The 15,416-nt window shown below is 37.2% G+C and overlaps 1 protein-coding gene across 4 annotated transcripts in view; it reads left to right on the plus strand.

Annotated features, from left to right (window-relative positions):
• The window catches only part of SATB1 (SATB homeobox 1), a 102,950-nt gene that overhangs the window by 34,018 nt on the left and 53,516 nt on the right, over positions 1–15,416 (plus strand). For all 4 annotated transcript variants that reach the window (XM_070433342.1, XM_070433341.1, XM_070433340.1 and 1 more), the window contains exon 6: positions 14,276–14,387. In XM_070433342.1, the coding sequence (XP_070289443.1) occupies positions 14,276–14,387 (112 nt within the window). The remainder of the gene's footprint in view (positions 1–14,275; positions 14,388–15,416) is intronic.

The following is a 15,416-nucleotide window of genomic DNA, read 5'->3' on the forward strand; positions in this document are numbered from 1 at the left end:
TCCTGTATGACAGCAGACTCCTATTTCCAGTGAAATAATAAGGATGACACACCTTAATAGTTGAAGTAATAATAGTTAATTTTGATTTAGTGCTTTAGTATCAAGAGCACTTCTGTCACCCTGTTTTATATTTTGCCATTTTCAGTTCGGGAACCTGAGGCATATAATGTTTAAATAAATGCCCATGGTTACATTGCTAGGTGAGGGGCAAGAATTCATACCTGGAGCTAGTGAGCTTAACCAGGATTCCTTCTTGCTCACATACATAGTAAAGGACTATTTTAAAAAAAGGCGTTCTCAAATTAATTTGATGTTTTTATAAGATATTTAGATTTCTAGGAAGTATTGATAACTACTTACAGTTTTCCAGTTGTCTTTATTCTCACTATTGAAATTTTTCTTTAACATGTGTTTTTAGATCTTTGATTTTGTTGTTTGTATAATAACTTGCTTTTTAAAAGAACCATCATCTCGTACCCCTCATTTTGAGCATGAGAGGGTGATTCAGCCCACAGGGGCTGACTTCTGGAATGATGTGGTATATTGAGGTTCCAGAAGATTTGAATGTCACAGCTCTGTGGCAGTCACTTCTCCCCCCCATCCTCACATCCATCTTGATCAGTAGGTATAATGGAGCGAATAGCCCTTTGTTTTGAACCCCAAGACCATGTCAGACATTTCATTGGAAACAGCGAGCAGTTCTTGAGTCTATCTGAAAGTATAAACCAGTGATGGCGAACCTATGACACGCGTGTCAGAGGTGACACGCGAACTCATTTTTTGGTTGATTTTTCTTTGTTAAATGGCATTTAAATATATAAAATAAATATCAAAAATATAAGTTTTTGTTTTACTATGGTTGCAAATATCAAAAATTTTCTGTATGTGACACGGCACCCGAGTTAAGTTAGGGTTTTTCAAAATGCTGACACGCTGAGCTCAAGAGGTTCGCCATCACTGGTATAGACCTTAGTCATCCACTGGACTGATTTTAAGGATGAGGATATAACTGGCAACTCCACTTAAAACTGGAAAGTTTCCTGCCCTGGCCAGTGTTGCTCAGTCGGCAGGAGCATCCTTGGTGTACTGGAAGGTCTCGGGTTTGATTTCAGGTCAGGGCACACACCTGGGTTGCAGGCTTTATCCTAGATGCCTATGGGAGACAACCGATTGATGTAACTCTCTCTGTCTCCCCCTCCTTTTCTCTCTCTCTCTCTCCCTCCCTCCCTCTCCCTCTCTCTCTCCTTTCCTTTCCTTCCTCTCTAAAAAAATCCACACCAAACAAACTAGAAATTTCCTGTTTGAAGTGTGCTTGTAGGATTTTGTGCCTGCATCTTCCTAGTGTAATATTATAAATCTTGTTGCTAATTACCATGTATTTTTTAATTTTTCTTTTTTAAAATTAAAAAAAAAATCCCAGTCCTTACCCTACTGACCATGGGAATTCCAGCTTGTGAATATCTGCTTTTCCAGGCACTGAAGTACTTGATACTAATTGGATTTTATTACCACTTTCAGCAATTGTATTAATGGCAAGGTCCATAATGGAAATAGTAGCCAGTCTTATAGGCATAATTGTGTGTGAATTGCTAAGCTTACACCAAATAATTTTTTCTGCCTCCTTTCTTGAACCAGTTATTACTTCATTCTCACTGTTCTTGGGAAAATATTGCAACACAAGATATTTCAGACAGTGAGATACCTGCTCGTGTTAATATTATAATACCTAGAGTCTACTGTAGAAATGTCCTCTAAATTGCAAGTTTTACTTTTTGAATCTCATTTTTAGCTGCTTTAGACACATAAAATTTTTACTGTAGCTTGATGTTAGTTCTCTATAACCTTTTAGAAATATTAATCAAAATGGGCTGAACTTAATAAAGCACCTAACTTACAGTGGATTGATCTCAAATATTTTATGGCCACTATCTTTTCACAATAGTACAACATAAAAGAGTTTAAGCCATGCCAATTTAGGGATGCTTAACAATGTGTAAGTACTTCATTTTCACTTAATAGGTTTTTTACCTCTGCTTTGTTTTAGATCTTGAACAGGTTTCCTTTGACCTCAAAATCACTAATGCAAGAAAAATTACCATATCATGAGAGCATTTCCCCTATTTTTTTCTGGTTTGTAGAATAATAAATACTTCCAAGGCTTAGGAGTAGACATGGCCTGGGTGAAAGCCTATTAAATGCTATGTTCTAATTGTGTGTGTGTGTTTAAGTTAACTGGTACATGCTAATTAATCTGGTTTTCCTGCTAAAACAGAGCCAGCTTTAGAGTGCTTTTTGAGTGTCTTTTTTTTCACAATTATGACTTGAAATTTCAAGCTGGGCTCTATCTGGATTTGCTTTTTAAACCTGCTTTATTTCATGTCAAATTTGGGCCCCTTACAATCGTGTACACAAACAAACAAACAAGAAACAACCCTAAATTCAGGATAATCCAAACAAACAGATACACCCAATTTTTTTTTCTTTCTCATTGGAAACCATTTGATCATCTCAGGCTCTGAGCATAGAAAACATAAGAGAGCCTTTAACATAACAGGGGAGAGCTCAGCCGGGCTCTGCAGCTCATTGCCAATTGAAGTAAGGAACGCTCTGGCTGTTGGGACTTTTAAATCTAGACTTAAAAGTTATTTGTTCTGTTTAGCATTTTTAAAATGATTCTATTAGGAATTGTATGTGCTTCAGTTTTAATTTTAACTCATAATGATTGTAAAGCACCCTGGGACGCTTGCGCGAAGGGCACCACAGAAATACAAGATTGTGTTGTGTTCTAATATGCAGCGTTATTATGGGGTGCTGGAGTTTCATCATGGACAGTTCGTAAAGTTGCAGAATCCCTCATTGCAGGAAGGTGTCTGACTTCCTTTAACAGCCTCTTTTTTCTTTCTCTCATTCTTACTCTAAAACTTTATCCTCTCCAGTCATCCTCTTCTTTAAAAAAGAAATCTTGTATTGCAGTATTTTCCCATGAACATGCTAATCTAATTTAGTTTACTCAGAGGAGTTAAAGATGCAAACCAGATGATAGGGTGAAAGTGAAGAAAGAGTGAAGCTTTAATTGTTAGCATTATTTGAGATCACATTCATATCTAGATGACAAGACAGGGAGGGTCCTTCCTCATTGGGTACCACCGACTGTCCTGGGCTTCTCCTGTTTTACTGTCAATTCAGCATTTATTCCCAGGCAATTAAAAAATATGGAGCAAACCGAAACAAGTATTAACTATTTGAAACCTCACAAATAGCTATTTCCCAAAAAGTATTAAAACTCTCCAGGATTATGTTAACAGAGGACAGAGCTTGGTTGTGCTTTCTTTTTATTTCTTAATGGAACTATTTCTTAAAATAATACATTTCTTCAGAAACTTCATTCTGTTGCTCGCGTGTGAGTATTTGTGTGTCATTGGTCTTTGTCATCACTGATTCGTGAGCTATTAGCTTTCATTCCATGAGGTCTGTGAGCTTGGGCAAATGACTCTCCATGCCTCAGTTTCCCCATCTGAAAAGTGGGAAGATCATAGTACTAATTTTGCAGGACTGTTAAGAGAATGACATGAGTTAATACTTGTACAACATTTAGAACAACACTCAGTTCTAAAGTGTTCAGTAACCTGAGTTGTTTTTCTAAGACATGGGATGGAGAGTTTGAAATTGCATTTATGGGTGCTGCATAGCCTAGGATACTTTGCTGCTACGTAGAAGATTTGATGTAAGCTTCCTTTTTATAGAAGCAACCAAGAACTTTCCATTTGTGAAGAAATTAGAGGACTGTGTTATAACTCATTCTCACTTTTTGAGGGATCCTTTTAGCATCCTTCGTAGAATCGTTAAAAAGTTTCGATGTATTTTAAAATGGAAGTGGGGGAAGACTTGAGCCTTGTGCTCTAAATAAGCACATTGGCAAGTTATGTAAATATGACACTTTAGATGCACAATGTGAAAAAGATAAAGATGCCTCATGGGACTATCTTCTGGATGTGAGTTTCCCCAGTGTCCTTTCCTTTAACTTTCCTCACCCCACTCCCCATTCTCAGGCTCTTATTCCCTTTCTGTACCCATCAGAGTGTTTCTTCATTGTTCTGATATTAACTGGACTCACTGGTCTCCCTGTGTACACTGTAATTGGCTGTGTACAAAAGGGATTGTTTTATTCATCATCGCAGTCATAAATGCTGGCACACAGTAGGGTTTCAAAAATATGTGTAAAACTGAAATATCCTCATAGGATTTTCACCATGTTAATTTCATTAACCAATAAATTCTGTCAGTAGTTTTATTAGTTGTATTTTATCTATAATATCCTAGCTTACAAAATATTTTTCCTGTTATACTTCATTTTGAATTTTCATACCCAAGAGCAAATTGCTTCTGGATTTTTTTCTAAGAAAACCTGCTTATATTACAAGCTGTTACACATTTTTACTTATATGTAATATTCTTAAATATATATGTATGGCACTTACATATTGGTAACCTAAACAATAGTTTTGACCGAGTACAGGGGACCCAGAGTTCTAAAAAAAATGCTATAAAAGACCTAATTATACATCACTATTAAGCACAATCTTTAGCACCATATTTCTATGCATTTTAAATTTTTCATAATTGAACATATATTTCAGTGTGACTAATACTTTTCCTTTTGTCTCAATTGTGTTATAGTTGAGATCCACATTTTCTTTTACTGAATCTAAAATCTCTTTTAGTTAGAAAAATCTCTTCACTAACATATTTTAGTCCTATTTGTCCATTTCTCATATTTAAAAATAAAATTAAGAGGGAAAACTTCAATAACACAGTCTAAATGATTTATAGACAAAGATGCTGATGCTACCAACACAGAAATGCTAACAGCCAGGACCACCCCACGTGAGTTCACAATGTCCATTCCTCAATTGATGTGCACAAGTCCTCAGTTGGCCTTGGAGACTCTGGTTAAGCCTGTAAACATATAATGTATATGTCAGCTATAAAGGTCCTGGATCACCTGAATTTAGAGAGAGCTGCAAGTGTAGATAACTGTTCAGTCATTCCAGAACGCGCCTCAGGGACTTCGCTTACCCACCCCCCTCACCAGCTCAGCCGCGAGCACACACCTCCAGTGATGGACGGGCTCATTAATTCACGATGTCTAACCCATCCAACATGTGTGGGGGGTTTTTTTGTTTGTTTGTTTTTGCCATTTCACCACAACAAAATCGGTGATTATCAGCATATGACATTTTCCCAAAATGAAGCATTTTTGTAATATCGATAGAGATGAATCTGATTAGTTTGGTTTTTCTTTATGACCTGATCCAGTGGTGACATTGGTTTATATTTATCCAATGGACGTGGGAAGTCTTGGTGGATAGCTAACAATAAAACACAGAAATCAACAACATGATTTAGCCCTTAGTCTCCTGTAAAATCTTGGATCAGATCTGAGTGGGGTCCACAAACCCTGCAATGGGCTTCCTAGGGTTTGTGCAGACCTGAAGGTTATTTATAAGGAACCTTTGGGAGCCCCTGTGGGGAGAGCTTCCCTAGGATTTAGGAGACTCCCAGAGTTCGGGCGTCTCCATCAAAAACTAAAAGCCAGACTGTTTTTTTCTCTCCAGTTTTTAGGTAATGTAGCTTAAAATCTATTAGTGTTCATGTAAAGAAGGAATGCAAAGAAGGAATATAAAATCCGTGAAGAGTTACAGAACCTAATTCTAGTGTTTACTTTTAGAATAATGGATTTTTCAGACTACTTCCCCCTTCCCCTACTCTGTGGCTTAAAACTTTTCAATGTGCTCTATTTAGGACCCCTGGAACATAACACAAATTTGGTATTCTTTTTTTCTGCTATTTCTAAGCACAGACACTAGAAAATTTGATCTCCCCAGAGGATGGGAGATTTAACCACACAAGGATCATCAGAGTAAGAGTAAGCAAGCATTCTGCAAATGTGTCAGTTGGTAGAGATTTGGAATTTTAGGAAACAGTTTTTGTTATAAAATCAAACTCATTGGATTTAGATCTAGCTAATAAAAAACTTGTACAAATCCTATTTGGAGTAGCATAATGTTTAACTTAGTGATGAGTAAATTTTTTGTAATCATATATAAGCAAGATACCAAGGGGCTTTAACCATTCTAAAAATAAACTCTAGTTGGGGACCTTTGCATAGTGAATGCCTAAGGATGGATGGTGTGCATGACAGTTGCATCTTCTTTAGTCACTAAAGGAGACCTTCTAGGACCTCTATTTGGGAAGACATATAGATTTCATACAATCTTAAAGCTGTTAGAAGGGACCTTGGAGAATATCTACTTCAATTCCCTTCATACTGCAGATGAACAGTTGTAAGCCTCTGTGCAGTTAATTTGAAATATTATATGCCCTTGGTAATAATACACCTTTTAACAAATATTTTATAATTTAAGGTCTTTACTAACATATTCAATTAGTTTGAGTAAGAAGGTTTCAGTGTAATAAGAAAAATCTAGATAGGTACTTACACAAAAGAACTGAATAGAGAATCTGGTCAAAGATATTATCTGGGTCTTAGTAAAATTACTTTAATTATGTGAAAAAGCCATATGAACTGTGAACCAACGTTTTCTTTTTAAAAAATTATGAATTGTATATTTAAATAATTAAATAAAATTTCTGTGTTTGAAATGATCGCATTTCCATCTTTAGGAGGTATGCTAAGAAAATTAAAACCAAATTGGATGTGTTCTCTTTGTGCTTTCCTTTTGTATTCCTTTAGAGCTTTGTATTGAGTTTCCCTTGTTAGTGCATCTTAGTAACCCTTGTGTGAAAATGCCATTTTTCAGGCACTGGGATTGATCAAGATGGCAAGAGCCATAACTATGACAATTGGAGTTTAAGTAAAATTTAGACGTGATTAGTCTCTTCTCAACAAATTGAGATTCTGAATATGCCCCAGTTGTATCTCCCAAGAGGATAGCTTAGAAAGCAATAGAGGATCCAGAGGGAAAGATTTGGGGAACATAAGCTAACATGCACAAACAGAATATTACACTTAGAAATCCTGCCATTTGCTTCTCATAAATTGAAGCCCATTTCCCTTCCTTCCCACCCCCAAATACCAGATGGGGACTACCTGTTAATTTTCAACAAATTCGTTCCATGACACTATCTCACATGGTGCCTTTTGGAGCTTGTTTGCAGTATTAGCTGTACTTTGGAATTAAAAGAAAACCCAATTTTGTGAAAATTCCTATTAAAATTGTATTTGAATGCGGAGTTGGTTCTGTTTGATCTGAAATTTAAGTTTGACCTTTGAGTTTTCCGCATGCATACATGAAGACTGCTGTAAAAATTCGGGCCATAGGCAGACAGGACTTGGAGAAATGAGAGGAACATCAGAGTGTATGATGTTGCACTTCTCAAAAAAAAAAAAATGTAAAAGAATAGAGAGCCAGCAGTTTGACAGATTGTTCAGTAAATGCTCATTTTATTGAAAATTATAAAAAGGTGCTTAATGCCTCTGTGCCATTAATACAATACATAAAAAGGTTACTGTCAAGATTAGTGTTCCAGTTCTGAAAATTAACTGTAGAGCTTTATGCATCACTCTACATCGACTTAAAAGTTAAAGGCGTCTGTGTGTGTGTGTGTGTGTGTGTGTGTGTGTATATATATATATATATATATATATGCATCTGCAGACATTTATCTTGGAAAACAATTATTTTAGACTTTATTCCAGAGACATTAGCAGTGATATGCTTTCATTTAAAGCACGGACATAATTGATACATATATATGTATGGATCAGACAGGGTAGAACCATGAAAATTGCCTTATAGAATTAAACCTGTGCAAGTTGATTTCTCTTGCTGCCTCTCCAGAGTATTCCAATTCAAAACATACATTCCTCCTACAGAAAAAGATATTCAGATTCCTTAGTTGAAATTAATTAGCATTCAGAAACCAGATAGCATGTTTTTGGGTATTCATGAGATCTCTGTTTGAAAAAAATGTTTTTAACTTGTAGAAATGTGTTGCAACACACAGATGGGAAGAAAAAGAAAAAAAAAATCTCTTTAGCAAGCACTGTGTGTAAAAGGAATATTACATTTTGCACGCTCCTGATTGCTCTGTGTAAACAGTTTTTGACATCTGTCTTTATAGTTTTCGAGGAGAGGAAGACTTTGTTAAAGAATCATTTTTATACAGCAGTCACCATTTCAGTCTTGCTTTACCTGTATTATGAAAGCAGATGGTCTGCATGTCTTTTGAATATTTATAACTATCAAAAACAATCTCTTGCTATTCACCCTTAGGCTTATGAGATGTCAGGACTGTTCTGGTTGAAAAAAATCATCTTGGGTGTTTACAGAAAGAGGATTACATTAAGCTGAAATGACTATACATTTTCCAGTTTAATATTTGTCCATCAGCTGTTTAATCGTATTTAGATAATTGTGTAAATAAGTCGTGGTAGCCTTTGCCCTCTCTGCTGATGGAGCCTGAAAGCTTTAAACCTGGGTGAACCACCATTTTGTAGATTTTTCCTGCTACCTTCTCCCGCCTCAGTTAAACCATCAGCAAGTCTTCAGTTAGTTTGGATCATGATATTGCAGTCCTGTTTAAAACAAAACAAACAAACAAACAAAACCCCAACAGTGCACAAAATGCCAGTATGGAGATCACATGCAATGCTAGGGAGTTGCTGGCTTCCGGTACAGGCTGTTCAGTGTATTAGAGTATATTGTCATATGCAAATAGGGTACCACACTCCAATTACCCTTTAAAGATGACATGGCTTTCTCTTTTTTTCTCCCTGAGCGTGCAGAGCTCTGAGGGTATTTTGGAAAACTTTTGGTACAGTGGGGGTTAACTGTTTTTTGACTGGAAGCTGAGCAATCAGAGATAACAGATTTTGCTGTGGTTGGTTGATTTGGCAGAAAAGCATGAACAGTTTTGGTTTAAATGATTGAATAACCTGATTAGCATTGTTTTGGGGTGGGTTTTTTGTTGTTGTTAAAGGCACAACAAAGCAATTTTAAGGGTAATCAAATCACTGCCTTTCCCCAATTGATGAACCTCTTTTTCAGAAGGCTTCACCTCTCCCTAAAACCTCTTGCTTGGCTACTTAAGTCGAAAAATAAAACCGTCTTTCCTTAGTTTCTGAATGCGTTATAAATGTACACCTCCGGTGAATGTCCCGTTCTAGTAGGGATTTGGAAGGATATAACATTTTGAAAAATTATGTAACCTCCGCTGATTCCTTGTGGGTGTTCTGTTTGTTGTCTTCTTTTTTGTGTTTCAAATTTAGAGACCTGCAGTATTTTTTGAGCCAAGGTCCAGAAGGTTCTCACTATATCTACGTCAGGCTTTAGAAAAATTCCACCCTTACCTTTTCACAATTAGAAAGGTTATAAATAATGTATTTGGCTGCGAAGGAAGCTCAGCCTGTGGCAGATGGCATCATTCTAGAGTGCCGGGGTTTCTGCGAAGATGGCATTCTTTCAGATCGGAACTTCAGCAGACTCCCAGAAAGAACCGAAGCCCCTCCTAGGGCGTAGACATGTGCTTTATGGATCTTAGAAAAGCTTACAACTTGGCTCCCAGGACGAGAGTATCGTGTCACACTGAGGTTGTGAGACCCACGGCCAATTTCTGCTGACTTTCAAATCCTGTTTCCCAGCATAGGAAAGCCGTGGCCGATTCACTGGTCGGTGCTGTGTATATCATTTGAACTTGGGATCTAAACCGACAGAGTTTTGTCAGCCTGAGTCCTTTCTTCCCTGAACGTTCATCTTTTACATACACTGGCCACCGGGTGGGAACACTTGCAATGACAGTTGTGTCTTTCTCCAAGTGCCCTGGTGTGTCTTTCTCCGAGTGCTCTGGAGAGCTCGTATAAATAGACAGGGGAGAGGACTGGTTCTGGAATGACATACCCAGCAAGCGCGGTGACTTCTGAGACATCTGTGCCGTTGCATTTTGGAAAAACTCGGGCAGGAAAACCTCTTGCAAACGAATGAACAAAGATTTTTTAAACTACGAGTTTTATTGTGACTGCCAAAAGTGATGATTTTAAGAGTCTCATTTAACAATTAAGTTGCCATTACCTTTAAGTTTTAAGGATGAGAGAGAGGAGAGAGAGACAGAGACAGAGACAGAGACAGAGATTGATTTTCTGGTAGTCTGCAGTAATGGCTTATTTCAGTGTCCTTTTGTTGATCAACTAATATGTTCCCAGCCCTGAATGCGATGAGTGCACACTATTTAGAGATGAGAACCAAGGCTCTAGTAGAAAATCCACAGCATGACAAGTGCTATCGTGGTACCATGTGTGGGATGTTTGGGAAGTCAGGAAAGGCAGAGCAGAGATACCTGAAATACATCCTCAGGGATGAACAGCTGTTAGCTAGAAATTGGAGAGGGCACTGGTCGATCATCCAAGTCAGAGAAGCGGTGCATGTCTTCCTGACGTCAGCTACCAGGTGCAGGCCAACTTTAGAAGTTACCACCAAATTTGAATATCGCAACAAATGGAAACACCGTTTTCCTTGGTGTTTTCCCTTGTTCCTACTTGACTTGTAACTCGATTTAATGAGTACAGTCTACATTCTTCATAAGAAAATGTATTTGACTTGAAATATATCATTTGAAATTTTACCTGATGCCTTTGTTATTCACAGAGTAGTCTTTGGACTGATCTGAAATGTGAGCCTATAATAAGAGCCCAGTGAGGAGGAGGTGGCAGAGGGTTGTCGTAGTAATTAACACCTCTTAAGTCCAGACTTGGTACGTTCCAACGTTCCAGGCACTGTGCTAATTGTATCACATTCATTATTTTATTAATTGTCTGTCCAAGGGCAGATAAGTAATGACGTGAAGAGCCGTACTTCCTAGTCACTTGCCCTGTGCTTGGCACATAATAGGAGTTCAGTAGATACATAGCGAATGAATGAATGAAAAAAAAAATGCCAGAATGAATGGAGTCTCAGAACAACCCCATGGGGTGAGTGCCACTATCATTGCCATTTATTATGGGGAATTGTTTTAGAGTAGTTAATTTGACTGGGGTTGCACTAGTAGTGTGCAGCACATCTTGGACTTGAATGCAGTTTAGCTGATTCTGTTTCATCAAAGAACATTTAGTGTGTGTTTAATACGTGCCAGGCATTTGGGCTGAAAAGTAATATGGAACCCAGTTCTGCATGAACTCACAGCCTAGTGTAATATTTTTAAACCAGTGTCTCCTTTTGATTGACATGAACCCCAAGCCCTTCTCCTGAAAATCATGGCTCTTGGTATACCCTTTGTACATCCATCCCTACCAACTATGAAAATATTGTTAATCTTTACTTTCTGTCATTTGTATTTTCAAAACAGTAGGTGTTTCTTTATGACTTTCCAAATTGAAGATTACGATACTGGATATGATCTTTCAAATGCCACGGGCCCCATAAGATCCTGAATTCTCTCTTCCCTGCCCTTGAAACTCGCTAGTGTAGTCAGATGCCGTGCCCAAGATTTCAATAAGGATTTTACTAGAAGAAAAACAGCATCTTGCTGTGGCTACATGTGAAATTTACTGTATATTGTTCCAATAAAAAGTGAAGTGACCCTGAGTTACCTGAATTATGGAATATTTCCCAGCCCCAAAAAGCATAGAAAGATAGAGAATCTAAAAAGTTGTTTTGGTATTCGTCACAACTTGTGGGTTAGCCTTTTGATTATGTCCTGCTTAGGCTAATATTTACATTAATCAGAGTTCCCTGAGCATACACCACTCCACAGAGCAGAACAGCGCCTAGAAAGTCACTTAAGGACAGAAGCTACCAATGTAGGGTTAAACAAGGGCAGGGGGAAGCGTTGATGATCGTGCACATATGGATATTATTTTTCACATATGGATAATAATGAACTGCATAGCACTATTACATATGGGCTCTAGTTGTGTAAAAATATTTCAGACTTTTTTTCCCACACACTATGTATCTTCTTCTTTCTTTTTTTCTCCCATATACATATATTTCACGGTTGATATACTGAACACATTAAATTGAAATGATCTGTTTACCTATCTGTCTTCCTCATAGATTGCAAGCTTCCTTTAGGCAGAGGCTCTGTCTTGTCTGCCCAAGTACCGGCCAGGCACATAGTAGGAGTACAGCAAAGAGCAAATTTCACATATAGAACTATTGGCAAATTAAAGTAGATTGGATATTTGTCAGAAACCTTAAGAAAACTTAGATATTCCAAATATTTTGGAAAATTAAGACATAAAGCTACATCTAAAATTTATATGTGCTATTATAGTAACATTTAAGAAACTGCCAGAATGTCTAGGTATAAGAGTAATAATTTTTAAAAAATTGAACCAAAGTGGAAGAACATCAACTGCCATCCATTTTCAGAATCACCGTTATCCATCAGCAGCCTCAATAGTTTTATTAGTGTCTGACTTTATTGATCCATTATTACGATAGAGTAAGGGTGATTGAAGCTGACGGATTGTTAACCGGATCAGGTAATCTGGCTTTGGTTCTGGCACCTTTGCTAAGTATCTTTTTGTACTCTGTACTAAGGGAGGCTCTTAGTAAGATTGCAAGCTACTAGATTAATGGCAGGGCATCATGAGCCCATTAAGGATGTCTTTTTAGAGAAATAAAATGAGGAAAGGACTATAAAGTAGAAAGTGTCAAAAAAAAAAAAAGGATGTCACAATTCTTCTAAGAAAGATCACCGTGCTTTACATAAATAATGCAATTCTAGCTTGTCCTCCTCACTGTAAGTTCTTCAAAGATCCCCAAGATTTGCATATTACAGGAATGTGTTCCTATTATAGAATTACCACTGCTAATGGATGTTAGGAGAGTCAATAATAACCAAAAGAGCTTTAAATTAGAAGTCACTTAAAGGAGATAATTATATAAAAATACTTTTGTTCCCAAACTGGCTTTTCTGGTTGTGCACTGCTCCCACACAATGCTGCCCTCTGTAAACTCTGTTACCATAGACCAACTAAAGTGTGAAGTGGAAGTTCTCAGGTTTCTACACAGAGGAGTTGGGGGGGGGGGGGGGGCGCGGTGCTGCAAAGTCTTAATTATTCCTGAGACGCAATCGGAAATTAATTTAACTGCTACTAGAGAATAGGCATGGTATGGTTAAAAATAACATGGATTAAGTCACTGAAATTGCCATCACTAAAATTTGCTGGGAAGAAAACACTTTTCTTTGTTGAAAATGAGTTTAACTCTCCCCCCAAACTCCTAATACATCAAAATCATGATTTTCATCTTCATTTTTCTGTTAACACTGTTGGCTGTTTTCGGGATGAAGGCAAGTGACAGAATAGGTCATTTTATTTTTTGTGGTATCTTTGAGAAATTTAGTAAGCATGAAATGTATATATTTAAGTGTTTTATGGTTATTTTGAAATTCAGAACTCAAGCTTTACTGTAGATGAAGCTAGCAATACAACTGTAGAAATTTTTTTTTCTTCTGATAGAGGATCTCTGAGTAGTTTATTTTCTCCTTAAATGTGGTCAGTGTTAAGGCAGTTAATGCATCTCCAGTGGGAAACCAAATGATAGAAGTGGAAAGCAAAGCCGTGTATCCCAAACTTGAATGCACACCCAAAGACCCTGGGGATCTTGGTCATATGCAGTTGCCCATTGACTAGGTCTGGGGTGGGGCTGAAGATTATGCATTTTTAATAAGCTTCTAGGTGATGCTGATATTGCTGATCCCTGGGGCATACTTTGAGAAGCAAGGATGTAGAGTTACTAAAACTCAGAGTAGCTATGCAAAACCCATGGATACAGGGAAGACCTGGGGAGGGAGTAGGAGTGGGGTGGAGGGGGTCAATGGGGAGATTCAGGGGGACATCTATAATGCTTTCAACAATAAAGACAAATTTAAAAAAACACCTCAAAGTAGCATTTATTTACAAACAGTCATAAAGTCATCTTCACAGAATTGGATTTATTGGAATCAGGATAAGTTTGTCAGCCTAGAACAGATGACATTGATGGAAGTTCCATACATATGAGAGCAAAGCCTGTGGGTTTGATAAGCTTTATACTGGTCTCAGTGGGCGGTTGTTTTCTATTTAAATAAGCATTTGATGACCTCCTTAATGAATTTTAAGAAGTTGAGGCTTTAGGTTAAGTGTGAAACAAAAATGTATTGGTACTCAGTTGATTTAAAAAAAAAAAGTACAGTTTGCACAATTGAAAACGTTTCTGTGCTCCATCTTGTGCCACTATGTGTTACAAATGTTTCCCCCCTCTTCACGCAGAGTATGATTTCTTCCATTGTGAACAGCACTTACTATGCAAATGTCTCGGCAGCAAAATGTCAAGAATTTGGAAGGTGGTACAAACATTTCAAGAAGACAAAAGATATGATGGGTAAGCAAAAACCGTTGCCTCGGTGGCTACATACCATTACGTGTCATTCGGGGGTTTATCAAAGTCACATCTCCAGCCAGGTCTTTTGATTGCCCAATTAGAGATCAATTTAGAATGTTTCTTTGAGGGTGGGGAGTGGGTATGAGTATAATGAGATAATTAAATTCAATAAATGTTTGTGTTTAAATCAGCCAAACTGACTTGGTTGTCAGACATGCAGGAACTCGAGGGGTGAGGAGGGAGCTGTCATTTTTTAACATCTCAGTGAAGACCTTGAAAGCTAATATTAGCTGTGATTTCTCTCAGAGATAAAACACGCTTTTATGCTTTTTGTTTTTGTTCAAAAGAAAGAGCCTATTTTTTTTCCCACCCAATTTTTAAGGGAATTAATGGACTTGTAGCTTTCACAATTGAGATCAAGTGATTTTTATATTCCTAATCCCCCACCCTGCCTGTAGGTGCTTAGGTGAATATACTGCTTTACCGCCCACACCAGAAAAATCATTGCATCATTCCTGAACTTTTAATTCCAGTAGAGCATCCTATCTTAACATAGAACTTTAGGTCAATATTTGTTACTAAGGAAATACATTAAAATTATCTTCAGTGTAAAATGACAGATAAAAAGCTGTATGTTGTACCTAAGCATTTAGATTATGACATTTTCTCCCTATTGAGTTTGTTAGTATCTGCCAAGGCAAACACTGTGATTGATGTTAATGTTTTAATTTCTATTAATGTTTTCTTTCATATACTTGTACCCTCCAAATAATATATTTAAAATAATATAAGAATGGGATATTTCACGTGCATGGCGTTATGCCCTGTTTTACATCTATTTCTGTTTACTTCTATTACATTCATTTTATGATGACAACAACAGTAACTTTTCCTAACGATTTTAAGAGACAAGAGAACCTGAATTTTTAAGCATGTTTTAGCTTTTGATATTTGAAGCAAAACCATCCATCTACCCAAACAGATTCTTTGCCTTTTATAGCTTAGAGCTATAATGAAGACAATGCATCA

Source organism: Myotis yumanensis, unplaced genomic scaffold, assembly GCF_028538775.1.
Source record: "Myotis yumanensis isolate MYYU_CA2020_CCGP unplaced genomic scaffold, mMyoYum1.0.hap1 SCAF_14, whole genome shotgun sequence".
Classification (NCBI taxonomy): domain Eukaryota; kingdom Metazoa; phylum Chordata; class Mammalia; order Chiroptera; family Vespertilionidae; genus Myotis; species Myotis yumanensis.